Source organism: Balaenoptera acutorostrata, chromosome 2 (assembly GCF_949987535.1).
Source record: "Balaenoptera acutorostrata chromosome 2, mBalAcu1.1, whole genome shotgun sequence".
NCBI classification, from domain to species: Eukaryota; Metazoa; Chordata; class Mammalia; order Artiodactyla; family Balaenopteridae; genus Balaenoptera; species Balaenoptera acutorostrata.
This window is the reverse complement of record NC_080065.1, coordinates 142069138-142092101: the sequence shown is the minus strand read 5'-3', so window position 1 is coordinate 142092101 and position 22964 is coordinate 142069138. Positions and strand designations below refer to the sequence as shown.

The 22964-nt window shown below is 37.0% G+C and overlaps 1 protein-coding gene across 2 annotated transcripts in view; it reads left to right on the top strand.

Annotated features, from left to right (window-relative positions):
• The first annotated feature begins 10233 nt into the window (after positions 1-10233).
• Positions 10234-22964, top strand: part of SOX30 (SRY-box transcription factor 30) — a 40034-nt gene continuing 27303 nt past the window's right edge. The window contains exons 1-4 of one of the 2 annotated variants that reach the window (XM_007165545.2): positions 10234-11239; positions 13222-13461; positions 14677-14856; positions 21300-21792. In XM_007165545.2, the coding sequence (XP_007165607.2) occupies positions 10234-11239; positions 13222-13461; positions 14677-14856; positions 21300-21792 (1919 nt within the window). The remainder of the gene's footprint in view (positions 11240-13221; positions 13462-14676; positions 14857-21299; positions 21793-22964) is intronic. The other variant, XM_057540956.1, reaches the window with a different exon arrangement.

Below are 22964 nucleotides of genomic sequence, written 5' to 3'. Positions count from 1 at the left end.
TATGACAAAAGAGATTCTGCAAATGTGATTAGGGATTTTAAAACAGTGAGACTATTCTACATTATCTGGGTGGGTCCAATGTAATCACAACGTTATGTAAAAGATGGAAAGGGAGATAAATGAGCCAGAGAAGATGAGGTAATGATGGAAGCAGGGGTCGGAGGGATCCAACTTTGAAGATAGAAGAGGTTCATGAGCCAAGAAATGTGGGCAGCCTTTAGAAAGAGGAAAAGTTAAGGAATGGATTCTTTCCTAGAGCCTCCAGAAGGAATGCAGCCTTCGTGACATCTTGGTTTTAGTCCCATGTGACCCATTTTGAAATTCTTACCTAAAGAACTATGTATGTGTTGTTTTAAGCCACTACATTTGTGGTGATTTGCTACAAGAGCAATAGGAAACTAATACAGAGACTTGCACAAACCAAAAATAATAATCTGCTCATCTATGGAAAACAATTAATTCTCTGCACTGAAAGCCTCCCCACCAAAGTCTATCTTCCCCCATAAACAATTAGCACTTGGTTCATTCTGTGTTTGTTCTAAGAATTACCATGGCACCTATAATATGAAATTTCTAAAATGTAAGTTCAATTAAACTCATAATTTTTTAAAGATAAAAATACACCTTTTCCACTAATTACCATGGATATTTGGTTCCTGTTTGTATTAATCTGCTTGGGCTGCCCTAACAAAATATCACAAACTGCCTTGCTTAAACAACAGACATTTATTTTCTCACAATTATGGAGGCTGAAAGTGCCAGATCAAGGTCCAGTAGAGCTGGTTCCTGGTAAGAGCTCTCTTCCTGGCTTGTAGATGGTCATCTTCTCACTATGTCCACATACGGACTTTCCTCAGTGTGTTCTTGAGGTGATTACAGGAATGGAGAGAGTTCTCAGGTGTCTCTTCTCATAAAGATACTAATCCTGTCAGTTCAGGACCTCACCATTATGACCTCATTTAACCTTAATTACTTCCTTAGAGATCCCATCTCTAAATATAGGCACACTGTGGGTGGGGGTGTAGGGCTTCAGCACAGAAATTTTGGGGGGCATCAAACATTCTGTCCACAACATTGTTTTACTGGATTCATTTTAAGTAACCTTCTTTGAGGACACTGTTGTGACCCTGAACAGTTTTGGTATGAATTTATAATTTCTTTTGAAAAGTAAGTTGTGTAAGGGAAGAGGAATCATTTGTCTTATTCCCTGTTATATTCCTAGTGCCTAGCACAGAGCTTGTCACATTATAGGGGTTCAGTAAATATTTACTGAATGAATAAATCAGTCAGTCAGCGAATGGAAATTCTCCTCTAGGCCTTCCTTAGTCAATGGAAAAGAACCAATCCCAGAACTTTCTGTAACACATTATCTATTAAGAAAAGAAAACAGAATATATTAGTTTCCAAGGGCTGTTATAACAAAGTATCACAAAGTAGGTGGCTTAAAACAACAGACGTTTATTCTCTCACAGTTCTGGAGACTAGCACTTTCAAATCAAGACTGATTCCTTCTGGAAGCTCTGAGGGAAAATCTGTTCAATGCCTCTTCCTAGCTACTGGTGGCTCCCAGCAGTCCTTGGCATTTCTTGGCTTGTAAATGCATCCTTCCAATCTCTGCCTCCATCTTTATATCATCTTCTCTGTGTCCTCTCCTCTTCTTATGACACTAGTCATTGGATTTAAGGTTCACCCAAATCCAGTGTGATTTCATCTCACTTGTTAAGTAATTACATCTCCAAAGACCCTATTTCCAAATAAGGTCGCATTGTGAAGTTCTGAACACTACAAGGAATCTGATGGCAGATAGATTTCCATCATTAAGTAAATAACACTTCCTGCTATGCCTTATATAAACTGTCAAGGAACCAACTACTGAAATTGATATTTTATGTTATTTGACAATTATTATTGATGCCCTTCCATGAGAGATAAGAGAAGAGAGCAAGAGTCTATCAGACCCATTAGCAAATCAAAAGATAGCTTTCTGTGAATAGAAACTTACTGTGTGTGAGTGGGGTTCAGATATTGAATTTAGCAGGTAAAAACTTCAAAGAAGCTATTAAGAATATGTTCAAAGAATTATAGAAAAGTATGATAATAAACAAATAGGAAATCTTAATAACTAGAAGTTATTAAAATTTGAAATTCTAGAGTTAAAAAGTACTAAAATTAAAATGAAAATTTCACTGGACACCTCAAAAGTAGAATTGAGATGGCTGAAGAAAGAATCAGCAAGCCTGAAGATTAGATTGGATCAATAGAAATGATCCAATCCAAAGAATACAGGTATAAAGGACTGAAGAAAAATGAGCAGAGCATCAGAGACTTACAGGATAATGGTAAGGGTCCCGACATGTGTTAATGGGAGTCCCCAAAGGAGAAGAGAAAGCAAATGGGTAGAAAAAAAATACATGAAGAAATAATGGTTAAAACTTTTCCAAATATGATTTAAGAGAAAACAAAACATACAATCCAAATCTCAACAAATCCCAAGTAGGATAAAAATAAAGAGAACCACACCTACGCTTATTACAGTCAGACTCCTGAAAACCAAAAACAGAGAAAACTGTGAAAGCTGCAAAAGAAAAATGACTCACTATGTTTGGAAAAAACAGAAGTATAATTACTGGCTGACTTCTCAGAAACAAGAGCGTAGTGGAATGACATATTCAAGGTGTTGAAAGAAAAACAAGTCAACCATGAATTCTACATCCAATTAAACTAGCCTTCAAAGATGAAGGTGAAATAAAAATATTTGTGGATAAACAAAAATGAGATAAATTGTTGCTAGCAGACCTGCCTTCCAAAAAATACTAAAGGAAATGATGCTTGACAATAACTTGGATCTGTGGGAAGGAAAGAAGAACATGGGAAATAGTAAATGAGTGGGTAAATATAAAAGACTACATAATTTTTCTCTTATTTTCTTTGAAAACCACAAGTTTGTTCAAGGCAATAAATATATTACTTTATTATTTGGTTTATAATATATATAGCCATAATATATATTATAATAATAGCATAAAGGAAGGAGGAGGAAATGGAGTTCTACTGGTGAAATGTTGCAATATTTTATCAGAATCAAGTCAGTACAGGAAGACTGTAGAAGACTGTGATAGGTTAAAGATGAATATTGTAATCCAAAGAGCATGCACGTGTGTGTGCACACATATACTCTCATACACACACACTAAACCTCATAAACTCATCTAAAAAAATCAACAGAGGAATTAAAATGGTAAGCTAAAAATATTTGTATAACCAAAGGAAAGCAGTATAGGAGAAACCAAAGAACAAATAGCACAGAGACAACAAATTCCAGAACAACAGACAGAATTCTAAGCATATCAATAATTACATTAAATTGTACTGGACTAAAAACTCCAATTAATAGGCAGAACAATCAGATGGGATTAAAAAGCATTCTGTTTACAGGAGAAATACTTTATGTTTAAAATACAACACATCAAATATAATAGGATGGGAAAAGGTATACCAAGCAAACAGTAACCATAAGAAAACTGGAGAGGCTATATTAAAATAGATTTTAATAACAAAAATATCACTAGAGACAGAGAGGGATATTTCATAATGACAAAAAGGTCAATTCATCAGAAAGTTACAACAATTACAAATATACTTGCACCTAACAAGAGAGCCCCAAAACATGTGAAGCAAAATTTGACAAAATCAAAGGAGAAATAGACCATTCAGTAATTATAGTTGATATTTCAATATTTCTCTCTCAATAATTGATAATACTAATAGATATGACAAGAAGCAAATCAGAAAGGATACTGAATACTTGAATATTATTAAACAGCTATAATGCTCTACCCAACAACAGTAGAATATACATTCTTCTCAAGTACACATGAAACATTCTGTAGAATAGACCATATGCAAGGTGATAGAACAAGTCACAGTACATTTATAAGGACTGAAATCATACAAAGAACGTTCTTTGACCACAGTAGAATTAAATTAGAAATAAAGAGCAGAAGGAAATCTGGAACATCTCCATAGAGTTGGAAATTAAACAGTACGCTTCTAAATAAATCATAGGTCAAAGAAGAAATCACCAGAGATATTAGAAAATATCTTCTACTGAATGAACACAAAATCATGCCATAGCAAAAGTAACGGAAAGCAGGTAAAGCAGTGCATAGAGAGAAACTTATAGCTTTAAATGCTTCTATTAGAAAAGAAATGATTTAAAATCAATAACTTAAAAAATCAACTAAGCTTTCATCTTAAGAAATTAGAAAAAGAAGAGCAAATCAAACCCCAAGTAAGTAGAATGAACAAAATAATAGAGCCCACAGCAGAAATTAAAAGAAAAAAACCAGCAGAACAATAGAGAAAATCAGTGAAACTGATGGTTGGTTCTTTGAAAAGACTATGGAATTGACAAAACTTTAGTAAAATGACCAAGAAAAAAGAGAAAAGATACAGATTACCAAAATTAGGAATGAAAAGGAAACATCCTGAACTCTACAAAAATTTAAAAGATTATGAAGAAATATTATGAACAACCTTATGCCAGCAATTTGACAACTTAGCTGAAATGGGCAAATTCATAGACAGAAATTATCAAATTGACTTGAGAAGAAATATAAAATCTGAATAGACCTATATCAAATAAAGACATTAAATTATTTGACTTACTAAAAAATCTTCCTACATAGGAAAGTCCAGGCCCAGATGGCTTTACTGGTGAACTCTATCAACATTTAAGGAATTGATAATACCAATACAACACAAACCCTTTCAAAATTAGAAGCAAATGGAACACTTTCCAGCTCATTTTACCCTGATACCAAAGTTTCAAAGATATCACAAGAAAACTACAGACCAATATCCATCATGAATAATAAATGCTAAAATTCTTAAAAGAATAGTAACTGTATAAAAAAGATTATACATTATGACCAAGTAGGTGTATCCACTAAGGCAGGCTAGTTTAACATCTGACTATCAATTAATGTAATACACATAGTAGTAAGACTAAAGCAGGGTCAGCAAACCACAGCTCAGAGACCAAATCTGGCATGACTTTTGTTTTTTTAAATAAAGTTTGATTGGAAAACAATCATGCCCACTCATTTACGTGTGTTCTATAATTGCTTCCATTCTACAATAACAGAGTTGATCGGTTGCAACAAAGATCATATAGCTCACAAAACCAAAAATATTCACTATATGGCCCTTTCTGGAAAATGTTGCTGACCCCTAGACTAAAGGGGAATATGACAATCTCAAAATATGTAGAAAAAGCTTTTGATAAAATATCAATATTTACAATACATCAGAAATCAAATCATTTGCAACTGTGTAAATTTAAAATGAAAAAATTTAGGTGTGAATTTAAAAAAAGAAAAAGCATTTGATAAAATGCAACAAACATTCATGATAAAGCTCTCAACAAACTAGGAAGGAAGAGAAAGAAACATCTTTAATTTGATAAAAGGCAGCTACATAAAACCTACAACTAACACCACACTTAAAGATAAAAGACATTGCTCTTCCCCTGACACTAGGTACAAAGCAAAGATGTCCACTCTCACCACTTGTATTCCACACTAGAATGGAGCTTCTAGCCAGTGCAGTAAGGCAATGAATACAAAATCAATACATAACCCACTAGAAATGAAATTAAGAAAACACATTCATAACAGCATCAAAAATTAAAGTATTTAGAATGAAGTTAACAAAAGAAGTGCAGAACTGTACACTGAATATTATACATTGTCAAGAAAAATTAAAGACTGAAATAAATGGACATATATCCCATGCCTGCAAACTGAAGACTCAATATTGCTTAGAAGTCCATTTTTCCAAAATTGATATATAGATCCAGTGCAGGCTACCTAAATCAGCAGGCTTGTTTTTGGTGAAAATTGATAAGCTGATACTAAAATTTATATGAAAATCTAAAGGATCAAGACTAGCCAATATGATTTTGAAAAAGAGCTAAGTTTGAGAACTTATATGACATAATCCCCAAATTTACCATAAAGATATAGTAATCAAGGCAATGTGGTATCAGCATAAAGACAGACATAGATCAGAGGAACTGAACAGAGTTCAGAAATAAAGCCATGCATATATTGTCAATTAATTTTCAACAAAAGTATTAAAGTAATTCAATGGGAAAAGGATAGTTTTTTTCAACAAATGGTACTGAAACAACTGTAAGGTGTTAGGTAAGGAACTAGTTATTTCTTTGCATAAAAATTAACTTGAAATGGATCATAGTGCTAAATGTAAGAACTAAAACTAAACTCTTCTAGAGAAAATCACGAGAGAAAAATCTTTAATCTTAGGTTAGGCAATGATTTCTTAAATATAATCAATGGCATATTGACAAATTAGACTTCATCAAAGCTAAAAATGTTGCTCTTCAGAAGACACTACTAAGAATGAAAAAAAAACAGAACAAAAAGACAAGCCACAGACTGGAAGAAAATATTTGCAAAACATATATCTAATAAAGAATTTATATCCAGAATATATTAAGAATCCTTAAAAATCAAAAATAAGAAAATCAACAACACAATCTAAATAATAGGCAAAAGAAACTTTAACAGAACTAGGCAATAAAGATATATGAATAGGAACTAAGCACATGAAGAGATGCTCAACATTATTATTCACTGTGGAAATGTAGTTTTAAAACACAATTACTTAATATTATATGCTACTACTATAATATATTCTATATATACTATATAGGATGGATAAAATTTAAAAGGCTTTTTTTTTTAATTTTTTTTCTTTTATTTATTTATTTATTTTTTTTAGAAATTCACGTTCTTTTATTTATTTATTATTTATGGGTGTGTTGGGTCTTCGTTTCTGTGCGAGGGCTTTCTCTAGTTGCGGCAAGTGGGGACCACTCTTCATCGCGGTGCGCGGGCCTCTCACCATCGCGGCCTCTCTTGTTGCGGAGCACAGGCTCCAGATGCGCAGGCTCAGTAATTGTGGCTCACGGGCCCAGTTGCTCCGTGGCATGTGGGATCTTCCCAGACCAGGGCTCGAACCCGTGTCCCCTGCATTGGCAGGCAGATTCTCAACCACTGCGCCACCAGGGAAGCCCTAAAAGGCTTTTGACACCAAATATTGGAGAAGAGGTGGAGAAACTGGGACCCTCATATGTTGTAGGTGGAAATGTAAGATGATACATTTTGCAAAGCAGTTTGGCAGTTTTGTAAAATGTTATACATAAACTTACCACATAACCTAGTAAGTCTGCTCCTAGGTGCCTACCCAAGTGAGATGCAAACCTATGTCACCACAAATATTTATACATGAATGGGTATCATATTCATAGCAGCCAAAACCTAGAAATAATCCAAATGCTCATCAGCCAGTCAATGGATAAACAAAATGAGTGGGAGACATCTTACAATAAAATATCCCTTAATAATTAGGTATTTCCATACTATGGAATACTATGCTGTAATAAAATAAAGAACTACTGATACATTAAACTTGGATGAACCTCAAAAACATTATGCTAAGTTAAAGAAGCCAGACATATAAGCCTACACATTATTTGATTCTATTTATATGAAATTTCTAGAAAAGGCAAAATTATAGAGACAGAAAGCATATAAGCGGTTGTTTGGGGTTGAAGGTGGGAGCATATATTGACTGCAAATGGGAACAAGAGAACTTTTTGAGTTACCCCAACTTTTTTGAGTTTATGAAAATGTTCTGAAACTGGATTGTAGTGATGGTTACACAACTTTAAATATTTATTAAAACACATCAAATTGTACATTTAATTATAAACATTATATATAAATCAAACCTCAGTAAAACAGTTTTTTGTTTTTTAAAAAAGATTGCTTTCTGCTTAAAATATACTCCCCGTATAATATTTGCACTGCTACCACAGAGAACTGACACATCACATGCTTTGAATTACTAATTCAGATTGGAATATGTATTACTCTTGCACAAAATCAACACTAACATGATTTATTCCTCTGCCTCTTTCACTAGCCTTTATTTTGTCAGTGGTTCTCAAAGTGTGGTTCAGGGACTGACTCTTTCAGAGTGTCTGCTAGGTTAACACTCATAATAATTCTAAGACAATATTTGCCTTTTTTACTTCATACTCTCATGAGTGTACAGTGAAGCTTTCTAGAGCCTATATGACATGAATTACAACAAACTGAATGCAGAAGCAGCCGTGAGAATCCAACTTTTTTTTTTTTTTAACTAAGTCAGACAGTAGATTCACAATTCCACTCTTCTCATTTGGCGGAAAACAGTTTTATCATGATAATGTGTTATGTTAATATGTAATGGGTTTATTATAGATACTTAAAATGAATTGATAACTATTAATGAATTAAAATGAATTGATAAGTATGACTAGTCCTCAGTTTTTATTTATAATATGGCAAATATTGATAGATAAAACCACATAAATAAAAGCTCTTTGGAATCTTCAATCAGTTATGTGGCTATAAAGGGTTCCTGAGATAAAAATTTGAGAACTACTGCCCTTGACTACCTGCCAGTTGTAAGAACTCCTATTTGCCACATTTGACAACAGGGCATTAGAAAGAGAGTTGGGTCAGGTCTTCTTTGAGAGCTAACTTGTTCTGGTGGCAAAAAATTATCTGCTTCAAGATAAATCTATAGCTTTTAATCAGGACATCACTTAGAAATGTAACAAATGTTAATACAAGATTTCTTCTTTCTCTTGGTGATATTTAATGGACATAAACACAATACAGTACTAGTAAAAGGAGAGGCATAAGCACGCGAAGGACTTGAAGCAATGCCTAGCATAAAAGTAAGCCCTTAATATAGGTAGTGATTATTACTATTTTATTATTAGACTACGACAGTCTTTATTCATTCAACAGGTATTTATTGAATGTCTACTATACGCCAGGCTCTATGGTTGGCATTGGAGATTTACAAAACAGTCAGCCCTCAAGGCGTATATAGTAAAGTGGAGGAGACAGCAGAATAATACCATAAAAAAATATGTAATTACGAATTGTGGTAAGAACTTTAAAAGAGGTGATAGAGGTACGAGTCCATAAAGGAGATTTGACCTGATTTTCAGAGTCAGAGAACACCTCTTTGAGGAAGTACTAGTTGAGCTGCAATTCAGAATAGGAGCAGGAGGTGTTAAGGAGACACAAGGGAGAAATACAAGTGAGGGCATATTCAAACATCTTTGAAGTAGGAGAAAGAATGATGAGAGGCAGTGTAGCTAAAGCTGGGGCTAGAGTGGTAAGTTGGAGAACTACAGCCCAAGCCATTTGGGGCCTTACGGACCTTGCCAAGACTATTAAACCTTTACTGCGTGGCCTGAGAAGATTTTTTTTGGAGAGAGGGTGTGGGAGGACTAGATTTGTATTTTTCAAAGATTCTTGGCAGCTGGAGCGTAGTGGGACAAAAGCGAAAAGCAGGGAGACTATTTAAAGAGCTATAGCAGTATCCAGCTGAAAGATGATGTAAGAGCAGAACAGAGTAATGGCGGGAGAAACCGAAAGAGGTGGATGAATTTGGGATGTATTTTGCAAGCACGGCCCACAGGAGTGGTGATAAATGAAAAGTTTAACTAGCACAGTAATGGCCAAGTCGAACACTCTTCCCATCAAGATCAGCTAAGGGGGTTATTGAGAAGTTGAAAAAATTGCCTTCTTTTCCCTTGGCACAAATCCAAAGACCCCGGTGAGGGTCAGGGCACACGGGGTATTCTGGAATTGCAAACCGCGCGTACAAGGCAGGGATCTCCAGCTCTTGTGAAGAACTCACATGGCTTTATCGCCTGGAGGTCAGTGGCGTGGAACCGCTGTTTCCTGGGCAACGCCATTGTCGGGCGCTCCGGGTGGGGGAGGGGTAACTAAGGACAACGGCCGGAAGAGAACTCCGGAAGAGAGGGAGAGTCACGGGGGGAAAATGGGCAGCACGTGCCGCGGCCCCGGCCGTAGCGGTTGATTCGAGGGCTCGGCACGAGGGGTGCGTGGAGGGCGGGAGGAGCCGGAGAACGTGCCTGTGATTGGCGGGCCGGGGGGGCGTACCAAGACGCTTGTGGTTGGGCGAGGCCAAGACCAAGGGCTGCTTTTTGAACCGCGTAGGGTTCTGGGTAGCAAAGGCCTTGGAAGGGTCTTAACTGAAAGGGGGAGGGGAGAAGGTCGCCAACAAACGGCTGAGCTCACAATCCAGGCCGGGACCCGGCCGGGGCGTCCCCCTCCGCCCATGGAGAGAGCCAGGCCGGAGCCGCCGCCTCAGCCGCGCCAACTGACGCGGGCGACCCCGCGGCGCCCGCTGCGCCCCGCTCCACCCCCGCTGCCTGTCGAGGGCGCCTCCCTTCGGGCAGCGGCCGCGGAGCCCTCTGCGTCGCCGCCCACCCCGTGCGCGGCCGCCATTGCGACCGTAGCCTCGTCGTGCGGGGAGGCTACGGCGTCGGGCGTACAGCCCGCGGCACGGCGGGTGCTGCAGGTGAACCCCGAGCAGGTGTTACTGCTGCCGCCTAGGCCACCACTGCCTCAGGCCCGGGAGGAAGAGGCAGCAGCCTCTCCCGCGCAGACGCGGCTGCTGCAGCTGAGGCCGGAGCTACTACTGCTGCCGCCGCCGCCCTCATCCGAGGGCGCCCCCTGGAGGCCTCAGTTGCACCCGGTGCAGCCCTGGCAGCTGCATGTTAAGGCAGAGAAGCAGGAGCCGGACCCCAGCTTGGATCCGTCAGTGGGACCTCGGAGGGCCGTCAAGGCGGGCCCTAAGGCCTCCAGGGCGGCAAAGGCGGGAGGCCCCGGGCCGGCCCTCGACAGCCCCCGAGGGGACGAGAAGGGCAAGTTGGAGGAGGAGGAGGTCATGAGCTACACGGCGAAAGGCGGGGAAGGCAAAAGCCTGGCGGCCATCAGGGAAGGAGTCATCAAAACGGAGGAGCCTGAGAGACTCCGCGAGGACTACAGGCTCGGCACAGAGCCTGCGTCCAGTGGCCTGATCCATGGCAGCAAGGATGTCACCCTGACCCAGCCGTCCAGTGCCTTTGGGCCGCACCAGCAAGACCTCAGGATCCCTTTGACTCTTCACACCGTGCCCCCTGGGGCCCTGATCCAGTTTCAGGGACCTCCACCTTCAGAGCTGATACGATTGACCAAGGTCCCCTTGACACCAGTGCCTATTAAAATGCAGTCCTTACTGGAGCCTTCTGTAAAAATTGAAACCAAAGATGTCCCGCTCACCGTACTTCCCTCAGATGCAGGTATTAGACGGCAGGGGAATCAATCTGGTTTTCAAACTTCGTCTGTTGCCCCGTAGCTGACATGTCAGCTGTTGAGAAGCATAAACTAGAAAAATAAAAAAATGGGTTCAGGGCAAAGTCTGCAAAGGTATCACTTCTGACTTGTACGTATACCAGTAAAATACGCTAACACGTTCAAGATTCCCAAACATTAAAAATAATAATTTTTTTTAAGGCCCAGTGAAGGATGAGATTTAGATGTGACTAATGTTTATACACAAAAATAGAAATATTCTTGCTAGATAACACAAAGCCCTCAGTTTATATGCTACAGATAATCAACATTTTAAAATAATGTATTATAGTAGCTCAGTATTTTTACATGTATCAAACAGAAGAAAAAATAGTGTTTAATGAAAAAATAAACAGGAAAGTTTATACTGGATTTAGAGGTGATTTATCTTCTTTAAAAATGAAGAGTAAACATTTTCTAGGAGAAAACAGTACATAATTAATTGTAATGGTATTCTAAAAGCTAAGAACTTATAGAAATACAGAAAATGAAAACACTGTAGAATAAGTTGTTTTCAAAGAAATGACCACAGTTACAGTAGTAACAATTACAAGTAGATATTTTACTTCTAACCGTTATTTCCAAATATATAGCTAGAAAAATCTTATTTTAAGATTTAATTCAGACAATACTATGGCAGTAAATGTAAATGGAAAGTCATATTAATCTTCAGTTCATATCTTCATTGACTTTTATCTTTATTGTTTTCTTATTTTCTTTACTAATTCTTCCTCCCCACCCTATCCTCTTGCTTTTTTTTTTTTTTTCTAAAATTTTATTGCAGTATAGTTGCTTTACAATGTTGTGTTAGTGTCTGCTGTACAACAAAGTGAATCAGCTATACGTATACATATATCCCCTCTTTTTTGGATTTCCTTCCTATTTAGGTCCCCACAGAGCATTGAGTAGAGTTCCCTGTGCTATACAGTAGGTTCTCATTAGTTATCTATTTTACACATAGTAGTGTGTATATGTCAATCCCAATCTCCCAGTTCATCCCACCCTCCCCTTCCCCCCGTGGTACCCATGTTAGTTCTCTCTACATCTGTGTCTCTATTTCTGCTTTGCAAATAAGTTCATCTGTACCCCATCCTCTTGCTTTTTATCGTCAGTAATTTTTAAACTTTGTTTTCATTTTCTAAAGAAGGGGAACCTTTATAATACTTATTTCATCCTTTGTGCATTTTAAAATTTTATATATCAAGTAACCCTAAAATAAAGAGAAACAATATATGAAATTTATAGGCAGTGGTTTTTGATGAATTATGTAAGAGATGTGAATTTAAGCAACTTCCTTTATTGTAATTTCAGCTGTCTCTGTGACTTTAAAAAAGTCACCTTTCTTATTTTCCTCTTATTTTTTCTCCTGGGATGTGGAACTAGTGTTAGTGACCCACCTTGGCAGGTGCTTCACCTTCATAACGAAATATAAATAATACAGTATATTAATAATATAAGTATTTTTGCTTGAATGGGCACTCCAGTGGCATGTAAATGAGTTCCTTTAAACATTTAGGGTACACCCACCTAGTGCTAGGATTATAGTCATTAATAAGTCATAATTCCTGTCCCCCAGTAATAGAACATTTTAATGGGAAATAAATTAAATGTTAATTATTGTTAGAGGTATTAATATAGCTCAAAGAAGTAGTAAGCCAGCAGTTTACTGTGTCTTCAACATTTTTACTTCCACAATATCTTCAACAATATTATTCTTTTTGAGGAAGAGAAGAGTCTTTCTAAGCCACAGTTTAGAATGCTGAGTTCAGGGGTTATGAGGAATTCTGGAATGCTGGCAGTTCCTTGGCTATATTGAAGTGTATATTTTCTCCAGATATTTAATAAGTAAATATAGGTGGAAGTGCACTTCACTTTAAAATTGTGTGTGTGTGTGGCACATTAATTTAGTCTCTTAATTTTTGTCGTGTAGGAATACCAGATACTCCCTTCAGTAAGGACAGAAATGGTCATGTGAAGCGACCCATGAATGCATTTATGGTTTGGGCAAGGATCCACCGGCCAGCACTAGCCAAAGCTAACCCAGCAGCCAACAATGCAGAAATCAGTGTCCAGCTCGGGTTAGAGTGGAACAAACTTAGTGAAGAACAAAAGAAACCCTATTATGATGAAGCACAAAAGATTAAAGAAAAGCACAGAGAGGAATTTCCTGGTAATCAAATGAAATGAACAAAGCCTCTTTCTAATTTCTTTAAATTTATTTAGGTAAAGAATAGGTTAGGTTGAGACTGAAAGACAAGAATGTAATTTTTTTCTAATCTGGTATGTACAATAGAGAAAATACTGGCTAATATTACAGTAATGATTTAATTGATACTGGGCATAAGTTTCCTTAAACAGAACAAAGTAGAGGGATATCTGGTCTCATATTTGCCAACTAATGCAAACCTGGGGACAAACAGTTTTACTGTCGTTTTGATTAAATATATAAATATAAACGTAATGAAGGTAAAGCTCCAGAGTTCTAGGCTATAATTTTTCAAATATGCTAGAAAATGAAGTTCAAATTAGAGCAACAGAGAAAATATGCAGGGCACGCTGCAGGCATTAACACCATGCTCCATTTTAATATTATATGGTTATCAGAATATAGTGCTGCCTTCTGATTGATAAATTTATCCTCATCATGATGTAGTTTGAAATAAATTCTGATTCTCTCCCCAGCAGTGAGGACATTGATATTAAGCTTGGTAAAAGCACAATGTATGGCCAACATATTGTGCATGGTGGGAAAAGAATAACTATTTTTCTAAAGTAGTAGCAGAAAGGTTCTAGGGGGGAATCGTCAGAGCAGCAGTTACAGGGAACCAGTGATTCTCTTGGTTATACAGTGGCTACAACTGCCCTAACTCCACTTTTCTGAGTTTGGAAGGAAATTGGGTGGTTTGTGGACTTGGAGACTGCCAAGTCTAAGAGAGTGACTCTTCCCGAAGAAGGCATAAAAATAGTGGCTGGTCATTAGTAACCACTTCATCGTAAGATATAGATAATTGTATCTTATAGAAAGTAAGGAAACAGGAGGAGACAAGTAGTATCTTACTGGGACATTGTTTTATGGGTAGAGGAAAATCTTTGGGATTCAAACTCAGTGCCTTTAATGTTGATTTTACTGTAAATTCATTATGTGTCTTTGGATAAAAGACATTTGCCCTTTCTCTTTGAATTATGGGTTACAACATTGGCCACTAGTTAGGAGCCATATGGATATATATGCTAAAATGCACAGAAATAGTATCATAGAGCTGGAAAAGATACTTTAGACAATTAAGACTTAGAAGTGTTTTGGACTTTTAATGTGAAAAGAACTATTTAAAGGCTAAATAGGATCTATATGTTCAAATTAAAAATAGTTTATCTTCTTCTCTAGGTTGGGTTTATCAGCCTCGTCCAGGGAAGCGAAAACGCTTCCCTCTAAGCGTTTCCAATGTACTTTCTGGTACCACACAGAATATCATCTCTACAAATCCAACAACAATTTATCCTTGTTGCTCACCTACCTACTCTGTGGTAATTCCCAGCCTACAGAACACCATCACTCATTCTGTTGGTGAGTTGGTTTTATTGTAGATTACAAATTTTTTAATGGCTGTGTGATAATTTTACCTCTTAACTTGAAATTTTGTTTCTGTTAGCTTAAAAGTTTAGAACAACAATGTTAAGAAAAAAATCAAAAATAGAGTGAAAACTTTAAATCAGAGAAAGAAAGATTTCAGTAGACATCAAAGCCCTTGGTTTGCTAGAGTAGCAAATATTCTATGTCAGACCTTTTAAGCAAATCAGGATGAGTCCATAGATTATGCAGATAATGCAGGAAATGACTGAGGTAATTCAATAGGAAATAGGAATGTGTTTTTACTATTAGCATAAAAGAATGCCTTGCTGATGGGGTATGAGGCATCCTGTCCTGGAATATAGTAATGATGACTGATCTCTTAAGACCATTTTTTTTGCTGCCCTAGAAAAGCAATGGAAGTAATCTATCTTCTACCAGATATTTTGTTCATTACATTGTCTTTCCCTAAATTTCTCCTCTATTATCAGTTCTTCACAACATTCCTGTCTTTTGCTTTTAAGAACCCAAAATTGAGAATCTAGTATCTTAAGAACTTGTTATAGGTCTATCCATCATTAGTTTGTTCTTCCAGAGCCTATTTTAGTCATCTCTTAGGCAGAGCTTTGTACATTCGCTACTTGCTATCACTTGTCCTGAAACTACTGTTTTTTCCGGTTTCTACCTACTTATATCTATGTGCTGAGAGGTTTAGATATCTTGAAAATTAACTTATTAGGATCTTAGGCATTTTCAGTTTTTTTCCTGTGTATCATTATAGCAATGGATACCAACAAAGCCACATTCAGCGTATCTAGGCTCAAGGCAAAGAAAGCTGATCCCATCACCCTGTTCTCTCCCAGAACAGTCAGGCACTTTCACCCTTTGCTATTTGGTAGTATCTCTTTTAATCCTGTATTTCAATCCAGGCTTGATTGTGCTTTTTTTTAACTTACCTTATTTTATCTGTTATTTATGATTTGCACTTTCATCATCTGTTTCTTCTCTTTACCCCTTTTTCTAAGACCCCTCTTCCATGTCATTCTATCCACAGTTAAATGCTGTATGTTTTCTCTCCCCAGAAATATATTTATCAGTGTTCTTACTTGAGGCAGCTGACAGTTTTATACAATATATTATGCAATTCTGAGCAAAGATTTGGGGAGATAGAAAGTGGTAGAGCTCTTGCATCCATGATGTTTTATTTAAGTATGACAAGCAGAATTATAGGAAGCATTTCAGAGCCATATACAAAGTAATCAAATCTAAGGATAATGATCTTTTGTTTGCTTTTTTCTTTTTAAATTTCTCTTATTTCTAGTAATATGTAGTATCAGTAAAGATTTAATTCTTGGATCTCAAAAGATTGAAAAAATCATTATCTTTTAAGTATAAAATTTGGGAATTATTTTCCCAGATATATAAAATTATGTGTGTAATAATTATGAGATATATATATATATATATATAATGGTTATATAATAGTTATGATGAGATTTATTGGCTACTCTGCTGCCCAATCATACAACTTTTGAAATATGTTCTTTTAGTTTGTACTCATCAGCTTGGCATTATATTACTTGGAGGAGTTGTTATCAGTTGCAAATTTGGAAATTTCACTATATATTTTATATTCTAAATCATTTATAAAACTGTTAAATAAGAACAAATTATAGCACAAATCCCTAAGAGAATCTACTTTTAATAGCTTATTATCTACAGATACAAATTTTTACACCATCCCTTTTTTTGTTTTTTTCAGCTAATTTTATGTTATATTCTAAACATAAAGTCATGGTAATTGTGTTTTTCAGACTTGTTTTGTTTATTCCCATGGAAGAAAGATATCAAGTTAGCGAGGTATAATTTATCTCTTATCAGAAAAAATTTGCTCTCTTTTTTCCTAGCAACCTTTATACACTAATATATTGTATAGATTTCATCAGCTTTTCAAGTGTAGAAAATAGACTCACCAAACTATAGTTCTCAAGTTCACTACTTCCAATAACAAGTTCACTACTTCCAGTAACTTGGAGTTATGTTGACTTTCCAAAAATGCTCTGGCATAGCATTTTTGGCAGAGAGACCATTTTTGTTTACTTCATCTAATATTTTCTCAGTTCTAACTTTGAGTTTCTCTAAAGTTCTTCAGTGAATGCCACCTAAGATCTTGTGATATTCATTTTGTCAATTTGGATTAGAACATTCTGTGAACTTGCCCCTGCTATGAACATGAATTAGGGTTCAGATATCTTCTTAAGGTCTTCTTTTGTAGGAAGGGAGTTTTGGGTCTCTCTGTTCTTTCGGTTGCCTTTTATACCATAATGACTATTCCATTGATTCCACTGAGTCTCTTCTTTCTGTAAAAGTATTTTAAAAAGTCACTTAATATTGACTTTAAGATCCCTCAGATGTGACTCCTTCAATTTTCCTTTGGACCTCTTAATTTTTACTTGCATCTGACTCATACACTTTGGCTTCTCTTTTACACATTTGGACAAGCTCTTCATTTTAAAAAGATATCTTTCCCTTTTATGGGTTCTCTTTGATTTGGTCAGTTAGCCATAACAACTTTCTGATATTTGAGACACATTTTTTCCTTCTGGGTTTTTAACATTGTCATATAAAATAATCTTCATTTTTCTATGAACTTTTTATTTTAGTTATCCCTATCCGCCTTTTTTTCCTAGCCAGTATCTGTAGTTCAAAAAATCTAATAATTTTGTCTCTCACGTTTAATCCCACATCTCAAGCTTGTCTCCTGTTTCTAGTTTCTGAAAGTACTTACAGCCTGAGAGTCCAGAATACTTTTTAGATACTTTCTTTTATCGTATGTCTTTGATGCCAGTTATGCCAGCATTTTCATTTTATATTAAGTGATCAAATTTATTTATTTTAAAGGATTCTGGAAGTTTGGTAGAAGCTATATTTATTTTAGCCTGGCTTTTAAATGTCAGTTTTATATATTTAGGAATTTTCTGGTGAGATTATTTCATTTTCTACACTTTATTTCTCACACCTGAAATGGGTTTTCCTTATTACATCTAAACTCAGTTGACATCTTTCACTCTTCTGAATTCATACATTTTCTCTAAATTTTTACTTTAAAAATGTTAACTACTATTTTAATTTTTTGGTAGTAAACGTGATGTGATTTTGGCTTACCCATCTATTCTTATTTAACAGAAATAGAACAAAAAAAACCCTCCAACATTCTGATACTGTCTTGTCCCTGACTTAAGATCAATTCTAGCAAAGTTTTATATCCATAAGAAACAAAGATATGGCTTGAAAATTCCTTGAAAAGTGATGTAGCTCATTATTGTAGGTTTTCTTATGAGGCAAGGAAGGTGGAATCTTATGGTTCAAACTATAGTAAGTCTTCTTAGGTTCCTCATTACCATTTCTGTCCCCAAAGTCCCATCTTTCTTAGCAGTTGTCCAACTGTTCTTCCCAAGTCTCCATTTCCCATCTCTGTCTCTATGTCTCTGCCTCTTACTCTATTTCTCTCTGTCCTCTCCTCCTCTCTCTGCCTCTGTTTCTCTCTCCTCAGCCATATGCTCATCCACCTGTTCTTCTTTCTACCTCTATACAACTTTTTCTTGTAGAGAAATTTGGTCTGTCCTCAGTTTATGCCATTCTCTACTCCTTCCTGTTCATCCCAGTCACACAACAAAAGCCTGGTTGCGTCCTTCATCCGTTCAACACAGGCAGTAGAGTCTTCCTCTTTAGGAGTGGGTGGGAGAGATTTGCCAGAATTGTTGAAAGTTATTAATAACTTTACATTTTTTCTTTTGTTCTTATCATATTGTACTATAGATCTAAAATTCTGCTCTGTACCTCATGTAACAATTAGATAATGCTAGCTGCCTCAACACTCACCTAAACATAACGGTTTAAACAGAATCATGGTTTATTTTTTTACCCATGTAAAGTCCAAAATAAGTATTTCTGGCTTTCTTCCAAGGGATTCATGGACACAGTTTTCTTCTACCCTATGGCTCTTCCATCTTTGATATGTAGCATCCAAGTGTGCATGACCTGCAGAAGGGAAAAGAGCATGGGGGATCATGCATGAGAGTTTTTTATGGGCCAGTTTCAGAAATGGTGCATATCACTTCTTCTTACATTCCATTGGTTAGCCTGAGCCACAGGACCACTCCTAACTGCAAGGGAGGCTGAGAAATGTAACCTAGCTGTATGCTACAAGGAGAGAAACCAGATGACTGGCTGGTCTTTTCCATACTTTATCTACAGTGTGATACATTAGATCTCTGCCCTTTCCACAAGTCTTCCCTATTCACTGACAGTTTATCAGTGATGACTAGGTGTTGCAGACTTTAACCTCTTGTTTAGCAACATGAATTTTGACATTTAGGACATCTTCATTATACTACCATATAATTCTCTATGCATCTGATTTATCTGATTTTTTACCTCAGGCCAAAATGGTGCTTGACAGATGTTAGTAATATTTGTTTACTTAAATGAATGCATGATTTTATCACCTCATGCCTCACTGGTACCCCTTATTTTATAAAAATATCTTTGGTAGAAAAGAACATTTGTATCAGCTAAAAGATGAGTCCCTTCCTTCTTCAATAACTAAAATAATATCATTGTTCTCTACGGCTCCTATAATTTGTGCTTCCTTTGCCTAAAATGACCATACTTCTTTTCTGAGGACTAAGAGCCTCTTGTACTGTACAGGGAAAAGAAATCTGCGTCAGAGGTAGATTTTAGGAGCAGATGTCTTGAGTGCAGTGATAATTCAGTGAATAAAACAGAGATTTTACAGGTCAGCCTGGCTTCATAGTTGCATAGAGAAGATTTTTCTTATACCAGATGAATGGTAGAGATTCTGTCAGCTATAGGCTTATTTGTTTGTTTTTTTCTTTCATCTAGTCATACCTTTCTTAACTATTATTAACCAGGTTCTGTGCCAGGTAATGGGGATACAAACATGAATTAAACTGTGCCTGCTCTTGAGCTCCCAGTTTTGTGATTGTGATAAGGGTGGCAGACCTGCAAATTTACACTATTTTATGATATGTGATAGATTTATAGGTTCTGAGGGAACCTGAAGAGGGAAATTATGTTCAGGAAAGGCCTAAGGCCTGTGTCTCACAGATTGGAGGGCTAGTCCATGTAACCCCATTAACTGAGAATCAGTATAGCTTCATCTACACCCTGCTCCTGTGTTGCCTCTACTTCACTGGGTCAGAGGCCAACTTGAAACAGATATACCCCTTAATTCCCTACCTCCAGGTTTAAGGGGGAGGAGGGGTAGTTATTTGACTTATCTGGAGAGAAGGAAGGAGAGGAAGGTATTACCTGGCCAAGGCTGAGAGAAGATTCACAATCCTTTTGGCCTCTGACAGAAACATTTCTAACCACAGGGTCTGTTCTTGGACTGCATCTTCTATATTAACAGAGACCTAACTGCATTGAAATAAACTAGATCATGAATCTATTGCTTTGGCTTCTCTCTGTATTTCTGTGAAAGAATTAAGTTAAATTTAGGCTAAATGTGTCATTTGGATAACTCAGCAACTCGGTCAGCAGTCCTCTCTTCTTCAGGATCAAAAAGATCAAATACATGATTATTTCACTTGCCTCTAAAAATTCTCCTATATCCATCATGCCCTGCTGTGATAATATTCCTTTCTTATCTGTCACAAATTGCTGACCTATGGCAAGTCTTAGTCTCACTTGGGAATTTCCTTATGTATTCACATTGAATGCAATAAAGCAAAATAATTTTAATGTTTCTTTAGTTTTTTCCAATTAAAAAATTAAATGTCATTTATAATTTAGTTTAATATAGAGAAGTATACAAAATAAAAGAAAAATGACCCATACCACTATGATGAAACCTCTATTAATATGTAAAATAAAATTGATATATTTAGAAAATAGAAAATTCAAATAGTACCAATAGATATAAAATGAAAGTCTGGCATCCCACGGCCCTGTCCCCTCTTCCAGATGACCACCTTTTAAAAGTAACCACTATCAGTAGTTTCATATTATTTCTTTTAGAAACATTTATATATATGTACCAGCATTTGTGTGTATTTGTCTTTCACTCAATCACTCAATCATTTTATTCATTTATTTATTCATCCAAAAAATATTTTTTAAGGGCCTATTCTGTGCCAGGCAGAATTTTGAGCCCTGGGGATACAGTAGTGAACAAAACAGAAAAGGTCTCTCCTCTTATGGCACTTAGAATCTAGGTGGGAAAGAGAGACAAGAATGTAAAATAAATGAACAAGATGGCTTCAGTTTGTTCAAGATGCTAAAATAGAGTGGTGATGTTCTTAGGTAAGGTGGTTAGTGAAGGCTTCTGGTTGTACAGTTTATTAAGTTCTGCTGAAAAAAGAAAAATATGGAGTGACTCAGTTCATGCCTGACCCATGCTATTTTTATTTCTGAAGGTGAAGCTCTACCTGCCATCCAGCTGCCCCCACCTGCAGTCCAGTGCCCAAGCCCCATCACACTTTTCCAGCCGAGCATCTCCAGTACTGCCCAGGTGGCTGTCCAGGCTCCAAGTTTGCCCCTCTGTCCACCACTCCCACCCCAGTGCTTTGCTGGGCCCTCCCAAATGGACACTCATCAGCTGCATTCTGGAGCTAGTTGTTCTGTGAAGAGACCTACTCCTGTCTCTCTGGAGAGCACCAGCAGGATTCCAACTAGTGCAAATACTGCCCACGCCAGATTTGCAGCTTCTACCATCCAACCTCCCAAGGAGTATCCCAGCCTCTCCACTTGTCCCAGAAGTGCTCCAATCCCCCAAGCTCCTCCTATTCCACACTCACATGTCTGCCAGCCCCCTCCCCTTGGCCATGCAGCCACATTGTTTGGGACCCCACCGCGATTCTCTTTTCATCACCCTTACTTCCTACCTGGACCTCACTACTTCCCATCAAGGTAAATGAACAATTTATTTCCTTTCACCTAAAACTACTTATAGCTAATGAAGTTTTACCTCTGAAGGCCTCTCTTATTTACTGAAAAAGGAACTTCCTCATTACTGCTTGGGATCTATATAATTTAGATTAGTGGCTAAATAGGGACCAAGCAGTTAACATAAATACATGGAGGGGCCAGATGAGGACCGGGGAAGCCAAGGAGAGTGCATGCCCCATCTTATGAGGCAGCGCTACTCAGTTCCAGCCTACTGTTGCCACATGAGAATACAGGCTCCAGTGTTGTCAGATCTGATTTTCCTCTTGAAAAAATAATCAGTTATACGTGACCTCAAGATCATTTAGTCAAACCCCCTTATTGTATAGAGGTGTGGTTCTGAAACTTTCATATATATATATAAACCACATGTGATCTTGTTAAAATGAAGACTCTGAGTCAGCAGGTATGGGGTACAGTAGTTTCCTATACTGAGTTATAGTAAGCCTAATATTCTGCATGTCTAGCAAGCTCCCAAGTGATGTCAATTCTGCTGATTGTGGACCACACTTTGAGTAGCAGGGATATATGTCTGAAGTTATATAGCGTCTCAGTGCCCTTTTTAACAAACCAAAACGTTTCTTATGTAAATTACCAGTAAAGGAATTTATTTTCACAGGGAAGTATCTAGGGAAAACAAATTTGTAACTCTTCATTTTGGAGTGATAGAATTTAACTTCTTTGCAAGCATTCTAATAGAGTGGCATTAACCTCTACTTTTCAGTTGCTGTTAAGTGTGTAGACAGAGATGGTTTCTGTTGAGAATGGAGTGTTACATGTTTAACACAATCTTTTATGGTTACTTACTTAGAAAGTAAAACTACTCCCCACTTGGGTACCAAGGCCTCAAAGAACTTATGAGGTATATATTATGTTGCTTCAATTCATAATGGGATTGCTTGCTTTCATGTCCTTAGCCCAGAACTGGAAGAAAGTGGAACTAGGGGATCAGATCAGGAAAAAGGGAGATTTTACTATTTGTGGTTTGTTTTGTTTTTCCCAATAGGCTCTTCTTTAATAGCTTTCAGAAGTCTTTTAGTTCAAGAAATCAAACTTCAAGAGACTCCTAAGGCCAGGGGTTGATAATCTCTTCTCATTGCTATTTCCTAGGATCTGAGATGTTATAGGAATTTTAG